The 16432-nt window shown below is 47.3% G+C and overlaps 1 protein-coding gene across 2 annotated transcripts in view; it reads right to left on the bottom strand.

The window, feature by feature from the left end:
- Positions 1–9755: 9755 nt before the first annotated feature.
- The window catches only part of IQCB1 (IQ motif containing B1), an 18570-nt gene continuing 11893 nt past the window's right edge, over positions 9756–16432 (bottom strand). The window contains exons 10-14 of one of the 2 annotated variants that reach the window (XM_075829047.1): positions 15211–15353; positions 14366–14514; positions 11059–11190; positions 10522–10678; positions 9756–10422 (exon numbers count right to left, since the gene is read on the bottom strand). In XM_075829047.1, coding sequence (XP_075685162.1) covers positions 10190–10422; positions 10522–10678; positions 11059–11190; positions 14366–14514; positions 15211–15353 — 814 coding nt within the window. In that variant the 3' untranslated portion in view covers positions 9756–10189. Of the gene's footprint in view, positions 10423–10521; positions 10679–10889; positions 10946–11058; positions 11191–14365; positions 14515–15210; positions 15354–16432 lie in introns of those variants that run through there. The other variant, XM_075829048.1, reaches the window with a different exon arrangement.

The raw sequence follows: 16432 nt of genomic DNA, 5'->3' as shown, positions 1-16432 counted from the left end.
TATCACCTGCACAGCACAAGTTACATGTTACACAGGACCCTTCTCTGATATCACCTTCACAGCACAAGTTACATGTTACACAGGACCCTTCTCTGATATCACCTGCACAGCACAAGTTACATGTTACACAGGACCCTTCTCTGATATCACCTGCACAGGACAAGTTACATGTTACACAGGACCCTTCTCTGATATCACCTGCACAGGACAAGTTACATGTTACACAGGACCCCTCCTCTGATATCACCTGCACAGCACAAGTTACATGTTACACAGCACCCTTCTCTGATATCACCTGCACAGGGCAAGTTACATGTTACACAGAACCCTTCTCTGATATCACCTGCACAGGACAAGTTACATGTTACACAGGACCCTCCTCTGATATCACCTGCACAGGACAAGTTACATGTTACACAGGACCCTCCTCTGATATCACCTGCACAGGACAAGTTACATGTTACACAGGACCCTTCTCTGATATCACCTGCACAGCACAAGTTACATGTTACACAGGACCCTCCTCTGATATCACCTGCACAGCACAAGTTACATGTTACACAGGACCCTTCTCTGATATCACCTTCACAGCACAAGTTACATGTTACACAGGACCCTTCTCTGATATCACCTGCACAGCACAAGTTACATGTTACACAGGACCCTTCTCTGATATCACCTTCACAGCACAAGTTACATGTTACACAGGACCCTTCTCTGATATCACCTGCACAGGACAAGTTACATGTTACACAGGACCCTCCTCTGATATCACCTGCACAGCACAAGTTACATGTTACACAGGACCCTCCTCTGATATCACCTGCACAGCACAAGTTACATGTTACACAGGACCCTCCTCTGATATCACCTGCACAGCACAAGTTGCATGTTACACAGGACCCTTCTCTGATATCACCTGCACAGGACAAGTTACATGTTACACAGGACCCTCCTCTGATATCACCTGCACAGCACAAGTTACATGTTACACAGGACCCTCCTCTGATATCACCTGCACAGGACAAGTTACATGTTACACAGGACCCTTCTCTGATATCACCTGCACAGCACAAGTTACATGTTACACAGGACCCTCCTCTGATATCACCTGCACAGCACAAGTTACATGTTACACAGGACCCTTCTCTGATATCACCTGCACAGGACAAGTTACATGTTACACAGGACCCTCCTCTGATATCACCTGCACAGGACAAGTTACATGTTACACAGGACCCTTCTCTGATATCACCTGCACAGCACAAGTTACATGTTACACAGGACCCTCCTCTGATATCACCTGCACAGCACAAGTTACATGTTACACAGGACCCTCCTCTGATATCACCTGCACAGCACAAGTTACATGTTACACAGGACCCTTCTCTGATATCACCTGCACAGGACAAGTTACATGTTACACAGGACCCTCCTCTGATATCACCTGCACAGGACAAGTTACATGTTACACAGGACCCTCCTCTGATATCACCTGCACAGGACAAGTTACATGTTAAACAGGACCCTTCTCTGATATCACCTGCACAGCACAAGTTACATGTTACACAGGACCCTTCTCTGATATCACCTGCACAGCACAAGTTACATGTTACACAGGACCCTTCTCTGATATCACCTGCACAGGACAAGTTACATGTTACACAGGACCCTTCTCTGATATCACCTGCACAGGACAAGTTACATGTTACACGGGACCCTTCTCTGATATCACCTGCACAGGACAAGTTACATGTTACACAGGACCCTCCTCTGATATCACCTGCACAGCACAAGTTACATGTTACACAGGACCCTTCTCTGATATCACCTGCACAGCACAAGTTACATGTTACACAGGACCCTTCTCTGATATCACCTGCACAGCACAAGTTACATGTTACACAGGACCCTTCTCTGATATCACCTGCACAGCACAAGTTACATGTTACACAGGACCCTTCTCTGATATCACCTGCACAGGACAAGTTACATGTTACACAGGACCCTCCTCTGATATCACCTGCACAGGACAAGTTACATGTCACACAGGACCCTTCTCTGATATCACCTGCACAGGACAAGTTACATGTTACACAGGACCCTTCTCTGATATCACCTGCACAGGACAAGTTACATGTTACACAGGACCCTTCTCTGATATCACCTGCACAGCACAAGTTACATGTTACACAGGACCCTGCTCTGATATCACCTGCACAGCACAAGTGACATGTAACATAGGACCCCTTCTCTGATATCACCTGCACAGCACAAGTTACATGTTACACAGGACCCTTCTCTGATATCACCTGCACAGCACAAGTTACATGTTACACAGGACCCTTCTCTGATATCACCTGCACAGGACAAGTTACATGTTACACAGGACCCTTCTCTGATATCACCTGCACAGGACAAGTTACATGTTACACAGGACCCTTCTCTGATATCACCTGCACAGCACAAGTTACATGTTACACAGGACCCTCCTCTGATATCACCTGCACAGGCCAAGTTACATGCTACACAGGACCCTTCTCTGATATCACCTGCACAGCACAAGTTACATGTTACACAGGACCCTTCTCTGATATCACCTGCACAGCACAAGTTACATGTTACACAGGACCCTCCTCTGATATCACCTGCACAGCACAAGTTACATGTTACACAGGACCCTTCTCTGATATCACCTGCACAGGACAAGTTACATGTTACATAGGACCCTTCTCTGATATCACCTGCACAGCACAAGTTACATGTTACACAGGACCCTCCTCTGATATCACCTGCACAGCACAAGTTACATGTTACACAGGACCCTTCTCTGATATCACCTGCACAGCACAAGTTACATGTCACACAGGACCCTTCTCTGATATCTCCTGCACAGTACAAGTTACATGTTACACAGGACCCTCCTCTGATATCACCTGCACAGCACAAGTTACATGTTACACAGGACCCTCCTCTGATATCACCTGCACAGGACAAGTTACATGTTACACAGGACCCTTCTCTGATATCACCTGCACAGGACAAGTTACATGTTACACAGGACCCTTCTCTGATATCACCTGCACAGCACAAGTTACATGTTACACAGGACCCTCCTCTGATATCACCTGCACAGGACAAGTTACATGTTACACAGGACCCTTCTCTGATATCACCTGCACAGCACAAGTTACATGTTACACAGGACCCTTCTCTGATATCACCTGCACAGCACAAGTTACATGTTACACAGGACCCTTCTCTGATATCACCTGCACAGCACAAGTTACATGTTACACAGGACCCTTCTCTGATGTCACCTGCACAGCACAAGTTACATGTTACACAGGACCCTTCTCTGATATCACCTGCACAGCACAAGTTACATGTCACACAGGACCCTTCTCTGATATCACCTGCACAGGACAAGTTACATGTTACACAGGACCCTTCTCTGATATCACCTGCACAGGACAAGTTACATGTTACACAGGACCCTCCTCTGATATCACCTGCACAGCACAAGTTACATGTTACACAGGACCCTTCTCTGATATCACCTGCACAGCACAAGTTACATGTTACACAGGACCCTCCTCTGATATCACCTGCACAGCACAAGTTACATGTCACACAGGACCCTCCTCTGATATCACCTGCACAGGACAAGTTACATGTTACACAGGACCCTTCTCTGATATCACCTGCACAGCACAAGTTACATGTTACACAGGACCCTCCTCTGATATCACCTGCACAGCACAAGTTACATGTTACACAGGACCCTTCTCTGATATCACCTGCACAGGACAAGTTACATGTTACACAGGACCCTTCTCTGATATCATCTGCACAGCACAAGTTACATGTTACCCAGGACCCTTCTCTGATATCACCTGCACAGCACAAGTTACATGTTACACAGGACCCTCCTCTGATATCACCTGCACAGCACAAGTTACATGTTACACAGGACCCTCCTCTGATATCACCTGCACAGCACAAGTTACATGTTACACAGGACCCTCCTCTGATATCACCTGCACAGCACAAGTTACATGTTACACAGGACCCTTCTCTGATATCACCTTCACAGGACAAGTTACATGTTACACAGGACCCTCCTCTGATATCACCTGCACAGCACAAGTTACATGTTACACAGGACCCTCCTCTGATATCACCTGCACAGCACAAGTTACATGTTACACAGGACCCTTCTCTGATATCACCTGCACAGCACAAGTTACATGTTACACAGGACCCTCCTCTGATATCACCTGCACAGCACAAGTTACATGTTACACAGGACCCTCCTCTGATATCACCTGCACAGCACAAGTTACATGTTACACAGGACCCTTCTCTGATATCACCTGCACAGCACAAGTTACATGTTACACAGGACCCTCCTCTGATATCACCTGCACAGCACAAGTTACATGTTACACAGGACCCTCCTCTGATATCACCTGCACAGCACAAGTTACATGTTACACAGGACCCTTCTCTGATATCACCTGCACAGCACAAGTTACATGTTACACAGGACCCTTCTCTGATATCACCTTCACAGCACAAGTTACATGTTACACAGGACCCTCCTCTGATATCACCTGCACAGCACAAGTTACATGTTACACAGGACCCTCCTCTGATATCACCTGCACAGCACAAGTTACATGTTACACAGGACCCTCCTCTGATATCACCTGCACAGGACAAGTTACATGTTACACAGGACCCTTCTCTGATATCACCTGCACAGCACAAGTTACATGTTACACAGGACCCTTCTCTGATATCACCTGCACAGGACAAGTTACATGTTACACAGGACCCTCCTCTGATATCACCTGCACAGCACAAGTTACATGTTACACAGGACCCTTCTCTGATATCACCTGCACAGCACAAGTTACATGTTACACAGGACCCTCCTCTGATATCACCTGCACAGGACAAGTTACATGTTACACAGGACCCTCCTCTGATATCACCTGCACAGGACAAGTTACATGTTACACAGGACCCTTCTCTGATATCACCTGCACAGCACAAGTTACATGTTACACAGGACCCTTCTCTGATATCACCTGCACAGCACAAGTTACATGTTACACAGGACCCTTCTCTGATATCACCTGCACAGGACAAGTTACATGTTACACAGGAGCCTCCTCTGATATCACCTGCACAGCACAAGTTACATGTTACACAGGACCCTCCTCTGATATCACCTGCACATTTCTTGCATCCATTGAATTTGTGAGTATTTGGACAGTTTCTGCTTGAATATCTTTGCAGGATGTCAGAATCGCCTCCCAGAGCTTCTGTTTTGATGTGAACTGCCTCCCACCCTCATAGATATTTTGCTTGAGGATGCTCCAAAGGTTCTCAATAGGGTTGAGGTCAGGGGAACATGGGGGCCAAACCATGAGTTTCTCTCCTTTTATGCCCATAGCAGCCAATGACACAGAGGTATTCTTTGCAGCATGAGATGGTGCATTGTCATGCATGAAGATAATTTTGCTACGGAAGGCACGGTTCTTCTTTTTGTACCACGGAAGAAAGTGGTCAGTCATAAACTCTACGTACTTTGCAGAGGTCATTTTCACACCGTCAGGGACCCTAAAGGGGCCTACCAGCTCTCTCCCCAGGATTCCAGCCCAAAACATGACTATGCCACCTCCTTGCTGACGTCACAGCCTTGTTGGGACATGGTGGCCATTCAGCAACCATCCACTGCTCAATCCATCTGGACCATCCAGGGTTGCACGGCACTCATCAGTAAACAACACGGTTTGAAAATGAGTCTTCATGTATTTCTGAGCCCACTGCAACCGTTTCTGCTTGTGGGCATTGTTTAGGGGTGGCCAAATAATAGCTTTATGCACACTTGCAAACCTCTGGATGATCCTACACTTTGAGGTTCGCGGGACTCCAGAGGCACCAGCGGCTTCAAATACCTGTTTGCTGCTTTGCAATGGCATTTTAGCAGCTGCTCTCCTGATCCTATTAATTTGTCTGGCAGAAATCTTCCTCATTATGCCTTTATCTGAATGAACCCGTCTGTGCTCTGAATCAGCCACAAATCTTTTCACAGTACGATGATCACGCCTACTTTTTCTTGAAATATCCAATGTTTTCATACCTTGTCCAGGGTATTGCACTATTTCATGCTTTTCGGCAGCAGAGAGTTCCTTTTTCTTTCCCATATTGCTTGAAACCTGTGGCTGCTTAATAATGTGGAACGTCCTTCTTAAGTAGTTTTCCTCTGATTGGGCACACCTGGCAAACGAATTATCACAGGTGTCTGAGATTGATTACAATGATCCAAAGAGCCCTAAGACACAGACACAATACCAGCCATGAGTTTCATTGAAAAACTAATAATTAAATGTTTATGACACTTAAATCCAATGTGCATAATAATTTGGAACACGGTGTAGTTCTCTGCCCGATAAGTATAAACGTTTTTATTCATTTTACATTAAAAAAAACTATTTTTTTACTTATTTGCAATTTTTCGCGGTGGAATTCCACCACAAATCACTATCTGTTGCGGGTTTTACGTCCACATTGAATTGAACAGAAGAGCAGCGATTCCGCAGCATAAATGTAAATTTATGCTGCGGCTTAAGAAACCGCGCCACAGGTCAATTTAGGAACGATTTTTTGGTAGATTTCTTCCGCTGTTTGCGGATGAGATTTGTTCCAATCTCATCCACTCTGCTGCGACTAATACGCTGAGGATTTTACCCAATGAAATCCAATGCAGGATATCCGCTACGTGCGTTCCTGCCCTCCGTGTGTCATTTCCGCCCCTTCTTCCTGGCAGATCTGCTCCAGATTGTTCAGGTTGCCGGATGACGCTCGTGGCCACAAATTCTTCATTGGACGGAGATGTGGACGGTGATTCGGCCGTTGTAGAACATTCACATTTCCCGTTACTTTGTCTTTGTGCTGGGGCCATTGTCCTACTGGAAGTTTTAGTGTTTCTTGCAGAACCTGCCTGGATTTGGCGTCATTCATCCTCGGGCACTCCTGGGGTGATTCTTGCGGACGTACCGGTCACTGATGCTTGCTGTAATGGCTTCTTCCTAGCCCCCTCCTATATAGTCCGGGTGTCTGCGGAGCTCTTGATGTGGTGGACTGGTGCGTCTTGAGTTTTGAGGGATGGCATTGTCTAGGCAGTGCCTGAGTGCTATGACGCAGCTTCCGTTTTCTCACGTTTCATCCAGTAGCGCTCACTGAGATAACGACACTCCGAGATTGCGCTGCTTCCTTTTCCTCTCTTGTCTGTAACTTTGTCATTTTCTTTGAATCCTGTGTCGATTTTCATTTCATTTTGAATCAGCAGATAAATAATAATTTGTGAGCGTGATATTTACATTACCCGCAGACAATGCAATAAAAATACTGTCCGGAACAATCTGTGCAGGCGTCATATATATTGCAGGAACATCTGTTGACTCTCTAGGGCACGTTTACACATGGCAGATCATTTCCCCTGCAGATTTTGCAGAAAATTCGCAACGAATCTGCAGCAGAATTTGCATATTTGAGAGTTCGTCCAGACATGGTGGATTTCGCCGCAGTCTTGTTGCAGATTTCAGCTTTTGTATTGCAAAGGCTGAAATCCGCAGTGAAAATCCGCTGCTTCTCCGCAACAGACTGTGGATGCTGCGGAATATAAATTCCACACCGCAATCTAGTTTCCGCACCGTTAATTTCCGGAATGTCTGCACTAAATTAGCTAAAAAGCCATAGAAACTAAAGGAAAAATATCTGCTGCGGATCTTCACTGTGGCCTCTCCGTAGAAAATCCACCACGTCCAAACACGGCCTTAGGGGGTTGAATACTTTTGCAAGGCACTGTAGACAGACAGATAGTATGTTGACTCGCTGTATACAGTTTCTTACTTTGTACAGAACCTTCTTCTGACATCATGGCTGCCCCTCCAGACAGTGTCTCACACAAGAGGCAGACTTTATACTTGGAAGAGAATAAACAATTCCGGTCATCGTCTTCAGGATCCACTCGATATTTTCCGTGTAAATTGTGAAGCTTTAAACAAGTGCGGACTTGTCCGTGTGGCTGCCGGGTGCTCCGCCATCAGTGACTGCCGCTCATTAAATCCTTCCTTGTAGATTCCTCCCAAAGTCCCGGTCATCATCTTTACTTTGTAGAGTTTTCAGAACGTGCTCCACCCTGCGAACCTTCTCCATCACTTTTCGGAGGATCACAGATCCCTTACTGCAGCTCAGAAAAGTGACGTTTTGTCAAGACCCCAGACGTGTATTGGTATTTGCTGCTGGGAATAACGTTGGACCCACCTCTAATACAAAACAGTCACTCCGCTCAGAATGAGTCATGAATCACTCACGGCTTTATCAGAGGGTCCTCCACTCCGGACCTCCTGGCCTATAATGCATTACTCCACAAGGCGCAGTCAAGCCTCGATGTTCCTCTTCGGTAGCAGCGCTCTCCTCCTCCCCATCACTCCCATTATTGTCTGCTCTCTTAGGGTCAGTTCACACGTTGCGCAAATACAAATTTTCCACAACAGAATAACATTTCCACAACTACAGAAGCAGCAAAGCGTAAACACTGCTTATTTGTTTCGGGTTTTTTAATTCAATGGGGAGGTGAAACCGGCACCAAATAGAAATTATTCGCAGCGATTCCGCCACAAAAAACGCAACTCAAAAAGAAATAAAAATCTTATACTTACCCAGGAGTCTGTGTTTCGTCCTCCAGGCCGGCCTCCTGGGATGACCTTTTATCCCATGTGACCACTGCAGCCAATCACAGGCTGCAGCGGCCTAATCTAGCAGGCCGGCTAAGTGCTGCAGTTTTCTACTACTGACATTTCGGGCAAAAAAACTGCAGCAGTTTCCCTGCGGCTCCCAGGGCAGATCGGCTTTGTGCTGTTACGCAGCGTATCTGCCCCGTGTGAACTCAGCCCTATAGTGGAGTCCGGACCTCAGCTGAGGCTGCAGGTCTCTGGAGGTTCTTGTAGAATGTTCTGTCTCCGCCTGGATGAATGGTCTCCGTACAGAAATTTTGGCTCCCGGGAAGATTCATCACCGCTGCTCCAAGTCTTCTCCATGTGGAAATAATGGGCGTCACTTTGGTTACATGGAGTCCGGAGCCTTAGACGTGTGATCGAGTACAGAAACTTTAGTTCTCATCTCTCCCGGGTCCTTTGAGTTCTTGTTGAGACGTTTGTTCCATCGTGAGGTTTACATTCAATATGGCGGCTGTAATCAGTCAGCTGAATGCCATTACCATGGCGGGGCAGTCATTGTATTCACACTGGAGATCCCGGGGTCCGGTAAAAGCGATTCCTCAGCAGTTTGTTTGTTTAACCATTCAGTGTGACGTATGTGATGACAGGAGATATCTGGAAGGAGGAAAGACTTCCCATTGGCTAAGCTGCTGGGGGTGGGGTCTGCCCACAAACTTGCTGACTGTTTCCAATTGTAACAAGAAAATTCCATGCATACACTTGATAATGTAATGTAAATATTCTACCTGCACATCGCCGGCCGTGTATTCTCTTATCTGGTAACTCATTAAACACGATAATTGTGGCATTTAATTAGTAACAACCAAGAAGGTGTTACTGAGGTTTTAGTAGCACAGATATAATGATCTTTAGTCATTTATTGTATAAGTGGGTGGAGTCTGACACAAATCTGGCGTGGGAGAATCGGTGTCATGGAGATAATTCCCTCAATGCTCTTAATGGACGTTAATTGGAGTTTATTCAATATGAACATTGAGTTTGTAGAAGAATAAATGGTTTATTACCAGTGGAAAAAATAAATATTACAAAAAGGTAATTACAACAATATCTGCACGTCACCCGGGGTTCACACGACCGGGGTTCACACGACCGGGGTTCACACGACCGGGGTTCACACGACCGGGGTTCACACGACCGGGGTTCACACGACCGGGGTTCACACGACCGGGGTTCACACGACCGGATACACCTTTCTGGAATAAGTGACTTCAGTGCGGACATCAGTGGAGCCGTCGACTGCGGACATGTGGTCAAATCTTAGAGAACAAAACGTGTTTAACCATTTAGGAACCAGTATGGGAATTTGGAGATACGGAAACAGTGTGGCTGTGTAAGTCAGTGGCGGGATCAGGGGCTACGGCCTTCTGGGTAAATTACGGCTGTTTGCTTCCAGCAATGAATATGATGCCATGCTCCAGGTCAGGAATGTCACCCAGGAAAGCATCATCTTCATCTACAAATTCATCACTCAGCTTCTTCCACCAGGGCCAGCGGCTGCGTTTCAGCATCGTACTGTGACATTGCTTGGCTTTAAGGGCGACTGGGACGGATCTGCTGGTGAAGAAGTCGACATCCTTCTCTGCCGCATCTCTGAGACTCGGGGCACCTACAAAACCACGAAGATACAGTGAACATATGAGCGGAGAAACCTTGTGAACTGCTGGTGGGGACTAGAAACACTAGCAGCACATTGAGGAGGACATACCCATGAGCATGCTGATGTCCGTGTTGATCTGGGCGAGCAGCGCCTCCCTGCGTTGTTCGGCTCGTTGCTGCTGCTTTCTGGTCAGTAGGAATTGGCCCAACCCGTCCTGCACCTTCCCATGCAGCTCCTGGCTCTGCTCTAGCGTCACCTGCTGGGCCTGGGAGGAATAACACCATCATTGTCCCAGTGACTAGTCGAAGCATTACACAACCCTAGTAATCATGCACTTGTGACAACGGATTGTCTTCGGGTCAGCAACCTTATGAAACTGCAACTACCAGCATGCTCTGACAGCCAAAGGCTTTATTATACCAGGGCATGCTGGGAATTGTAGTTTCACAACAGCTGGAGTGCCGTAGGTTGCTTACCCGGTCTTGCTGCAGTCTATGGGCCCCCGGCAGACAGCTGCTGTATGGAGATTTATCTAGAAGAATGAACATAGAAAATAACATCCAGGAAAAGAAGCGGGTCTGTTAGTGGGAATAGTCCTAGAATACGCATGACAGTCCATAGCGGTGATATCGGGAATATTCTTACCGGGTGGAGCTGGAGACGGGAGTCCACCTTCTGCTGGAGCCTCAATCGCTCCTCATCCGTGAGGTCTTGGTGTTTCTTCCAAGGAGATAACGATTCCCGTATTCTTCTCCGTTTCTTTAAAAACCTCAGTGCCTGTGTAACCAGAAACATAAGGCCCAGTTCACACAGAGTTTTTTGGTGCGGATTTTGACTTGGAAACCACGTTGGAATCATCACCAATGAACATCCAAAGCTGCCTCCCATTGATTTCAGTGTTTTCCGCAGGCAGTTCTGCGTCCCTATCACAGCGTTTTTTGCCCGCGGCTCTCAATGGCCATGGGGGAAAAACGCTGCGAAAACTGCAGCAAGAAAGTGCAGGAAGGTCAAAATCTGCAAAAATCCTCTGTGTGAACTGGGCCTAAAGGTGGAGAGAGGAGGTTTCTTCCCGTTCTACGTTAGATTGTGGTTATTGTGTGAACCGCTGTAGGATAGCGAGCGTGTAGGACGGAAGTGATTATGGGGGACATTTCACGCAGGCGTATGGTGGATACGATCGTTCCCCGTCTATTTTAGTGGCAGCTCTGGGAGCTTTCCATACATCGGACTGATTGGAATGGAGAGTGACTGTATATATGGGGTCCCCTCTAAACTAGGACAAGCCGGTTATTATTGGGGTCACTGCAGGTTCTCGCTACCAGACTTGTTCCATTGACGTGCCATTAAAGCCTTTTTCAGGAAAATCCCTATAACAACCACTTAAGGGCCTGCTAACTGGTGGTGATAGGACAAGATGCGGCATGGCCACGCCCTACCAGCCTCCTCTGCTTGCTGTCTTTGAATGCAGTTATTCTAGTTTACATTTAAAGTCTGCAAATCTGCCCTGCCCTAGACGGCTCATACGGGTGCTGCGCCTTTTATGTATATCTCTGCAGCGCGTGTGAGCCATGATCAGGACGGGTTTTTAACCTCTAAATAAGAATGTTCCCATGCACCAACAGCAAGCAGAGATCTTTTAACCCCTTAATGACCAGCCTATTTTAAACCTTAATGACAAGCCATTTTTTACATTTTTCCATCGTCGCATTCCAAGAGCTCTAACTTTTTTATTTTTGCGTCGACATCGCTGTATAATGCTTGGTTTTTGCGGAACAAGTTGTATTTTTTAATAGCACCATTTTGGGGTACATAAAAATTATTGATTAACATTTTTTGGGGGAGGGAATAGAAAAAAACCTGAAATTTCGCCACTCTTTTTCGCGTCCTAAATCTACGCCGTTTACCGTGTGGTATAAACAAAACAAACTTTATTCAGCGGGTTGTTACGATTGCAACGATCCCAAAATTTGTATCGATTTTGTATGTTTTACTACTTTTACACAGTAAAAACACTTTTTTAAAATTATTTGTTTTTGTGTCTCCATATCTGAAGAGCCAGAACTATTTTATTTTTCCATTCATGCGGTTGTAGGAGGGCTTTTTTTTTGCGGGAAGACTTGTAGTTTTTATTTGTACCATTTTGGAGTAGATGCAACTTTTTGATCACTTTTTATAAAAAAAATTTAAGGCTGGATTCACAGAAAACAGCAATTTTTCCATTGTTTTTTACGGCGTTCACCGTGCGGGTTAAATAATGTAATCGATTTATAGTCGGGTCGTTACGGACGCGGCGATACCAAATATGTGTAACTTTTTTACTTTATTTTGTTTTTTTAATAGTAAAGAATTTTGTAAGGGGAAAAGTGGGTTTTATTTTTTTGGGATGAAACTTTTTTACTTGCCCCACTAGGGGACTTGAATATGCGATCCTCCGATCGCTATTATAATACACTGCAATACTTGTGTATTACTGCCTGTCTGTTTAAAACAGACAGGAATCTGCTAGGCCTCCGGCATAATCTAGCAGGCATTCGCTCCAGGCAGACCTGGGGGCCTTTATCTTATCGCCGGGTGCCGGAGGGATGAGAGGGAGCTCCCCCCTCCCTATCTCCAAAACAACTCTGATGCGGCGCTCGCTATTGAGCGCCGCATCTGAGGGGTTAAACGGGTGGAATAGATACTAATATCGATCTCACTCGATTGAGCAGGGACGCCCCCAGCCTTTAGATACCTCCGGTACCTGAGAGCAGGGACATTTAACGGCTCCCTGATCTGTTTATTTATCCTGATGCAGTGCCGTGAAAAGGCTATTGCATCAGAATAAAGCCCGTTAGTGGCCGCCGTGAAAAGGTGTATTGGCGGTCACTAACGGGTTAATAGTGAGGAATTAACGCACAAAGTCTATTAGAAAGTTGTAGAACTTCCCATTATACAACGCTACATCACTATTATCATTCCCGTAGCGCCAACATAGAAGGCGACAGAGTGGAGAACCCTTTAAGTCCGCGACTGTGCGGCTCTGGTTTCCCGCTGTGATGCTGGTTTTACATTCCTCTACAGAAGGAGTTTGTGCTAGAATTGAGCAGATCTCCGGAGGTTTTATCTTCTTTCAGTGTCCGGAGTTTCACCAGGCGGCTTTCCTGCAGACTTACCGCTCTCTGCACGGTGACCGCGGCTTTCCTGCAGACTTACCGCTCTCTGCACGGTGACCGCGGCTTTCCTGCAGACTTACCGCTCTCTGCACGGTGACCGCGGCTTTCCTGCAGACTTACCGCTCTCTGCACGGTGACCGCGGCTTTCCTGCAGACTTACCGCTCTCTGCACGGTGACCGCGGCTTTCCTGCAGACTTACCGCTCTCTGCACGGTGACCGCGGCTTTCCTGCAGACTTACCGCTCTCTGCACGGTGACCGCGGCTTTCCTGCAGACTTACCGCTCTCTGCACGGTGACCGTGGCTTTCCTGCAGACTTACCGCTCTCTGCACGGTGACCGCGGCTTTCCTGCAGACTTACCGCTCTCTGCACGGTGACCGCGGCTTTCCTGCAGACTTACCGCTCTCTGCACGGTGACCGCGGCTTTCCTGCAGACTTACCGCTCTCTGCACGGTGACCGCGGCTTTCCTGCAGACTTACCGCTCTCTGCACGGTGACCGCGGCTTTCCTGCAGACTTACCGCTCTCTGCACGGTGACCGCGGCTTTTCCGCAGACTTACCGCTCTCTGCACGGTGACCGCGGCTTTCCTGCAGACTTACCGCTCTCTGCACGGTGACCGCGGCTTTCCTGCAGATTTACCGCTCTCTGCACGGTGACCGCGGCTTTCCTGCAGACTTACCGCTCTCTGCACGGTGACCGCGGCTTTCATGCAGACTTACCGCTCTCTGCACGGTGACCGCGGCTTTCCTGCAGACTTACCGCTCTCTGCACGGTGACCGCGGCTTTCCTGCAGACTTACCGCTCTCTGCACGGTGACCGCGGCTTTGTACTGCTTGAGTTGTTGTTTCTGCAGCAGGAATCCTCGCCTCTCTTTGTGCCCCCTCCAGTGTTTCTGTATTATTAGTGCAGACGTCTCCTGTGTTTCCCGGATGTGCGTGTCCATGTGTCCTGTAGAAAATGTTGGCGGTGAAGAACATTTACTGTTACCCATTTTGTGCTTCCTACCACTTTTTTCTGCGATCAGAATTTTGGAAACAATTTGCATTTTGAGCACAACAATGAACAGAAACCGCCAAAGATATCACCTCAATGCCTTTGGGTAACACTTCATGGACAGATCCCTTAGGCTAGATTCACATGGGCGTTGTGCCGTTTATCTCGTCCGAGGCGCATCCGTGCTCTGCACTGCGGGACACAATATCACGCATCCCCAATAGAGACTATGGAGGATGCGTGAAAACATAGAACACGTCCTATTTTCTCACGGACCCTTCACACGCTCCGCTGAAACGACGGCCGTGTGAACGGCCACATTGAGTTATATAGGTCCGTGTGAATGAGGCCTTAGACCAAAACTTTGATTAGTGTCTCCAGCTTAGCTGCATTGTCTATTGGAGTCGGAGGTAGTTTGAAATCCATCCCAACTCAGAGGTTTTCTCTGCTGCTCTGTTCCCCATGCTTTACACTACAGCTCTGCTTGTTTAAATTGGCTGCTGTGTATAAGCACAAGCTCAGCAGGATTCAATACATGGAGAGCGGATTTCCATTACAGCTAGGACAGAATGATTATAGAACTACAAGTAACTGAACCTCCAGCAAATAAATCGGTCTAGCAAAATCCTTCTATGCCTTGAATCCTCTCACCTGCATGGACGATCTCCAGTAGCGTCAGCTGCTTCTCACGGAACGCCCTCATTGCTCGGAGTCTCTGCAGCTTCAGCCGCTCCCTCAGCTCCTCTTCTTCTCTCTGCCTCGTCTTCTGCTTCATCTCTTGGTGACGTTTGGTTCTAGATTTTCCCAATAAATAGTTAATTTAGAAATGAGGAAACTTGCATAGAAACATGCAGGGATTTTTGTCAAAAGTCAAACATTTAGGTAAAGTATAATATGTGTTAACATGAAGGACTCCCTGTATGAAGACAAGGAGGCCTATAAATAACAAGCGGACCCCTTTAATTCTGGCCGATGCCAGCGACTGTAGTGGGATCCGGGGGCAAGTATACGAAGGACGCTGCATATCTGCGGTTTTCAAGTTGGAGAGAATGCGTAAATCGGGATAGATGCGGACTAAGCGGTATCGGTCCCACACGTCCATAATTGATAGATATCCAGAACCTGTGAAGACGAAGCGCAGAGGCGAGCGCAAGCTGAATGATCATAGGCTTAGGCTAGACGCCGGTTGTCATGCGCAGAGCAGTGCGTGGCCTCGGGCTCTAAGTTGGAGGGCACGCGCAATAGAATATACAGCCAAGGACTATAGGGGCAATTCACACGAGCATGTTCGGTCCATAATATACGGACCGCACGTCAGCTGCATTTCCTGGACTGAACACAGTGCAGGGAGCCGGGCTCCTAATATCATTATGTACGACTCCAGGTGTCCCTGCCTCCTCGTGGAGCTACTATCCTTACTGAAAACATGATCACAGTACGGGACAGTTGTCCCGCAGAGAGGTAGGGACTCCTAGCGTCATACATAACTGTGATGCTAGGAGCCCGGCTCCCTGCACTGTGTTCAGTCCAGGAAATACTACGGACGGAACACGCTCGTGTGTGTGTGTGGGGGGCTTTAGTGTGTGGGCAGACGTAGTGGAGTTTGGTTGGGACTTAGAAATTGGCAGCTACAACCTCAAAGGCTGCTCCCAGTGACAGGTGGAGAATCATTGATTGGAGTGTACTGAGGGCAGGGAGGCTAAGAGGTTATTTAATCCCGCAAGTGAGGAACGCCCCCGCCATCAGCTTCTATTCCCCCGAAGACTCCGCAAGTCAGAGAAACATGTCAGGGAGGCTCAGTGTTCATTAGGATTTAATAATCTCCAGTCAGAAACAGATACAGGTTCGGCTGCCGCTCCCCCGACCCCAAGTC

Source organism: Rhinoderma darwinii, chromosome 6 (assembly GCF_050947455.1).
Source record: "Rhinoderma darwinii isolate aRhiDar2 chromosome 6, aRhiDar2.hap1, whole genome shotgun sequence".
NCBI classification, from domain to species: domain Eukaryota; kingdom Metazoa; phylum Chordata; class Amphibia; order Anura; family Rhinodermatidae; genus Rhinoderma; species Rhinoderma darwinii.
Note: the sequence above shows the minus strand (reverse complement) of the source record. Positions and strands in the feature narration are given on the sequence as shown.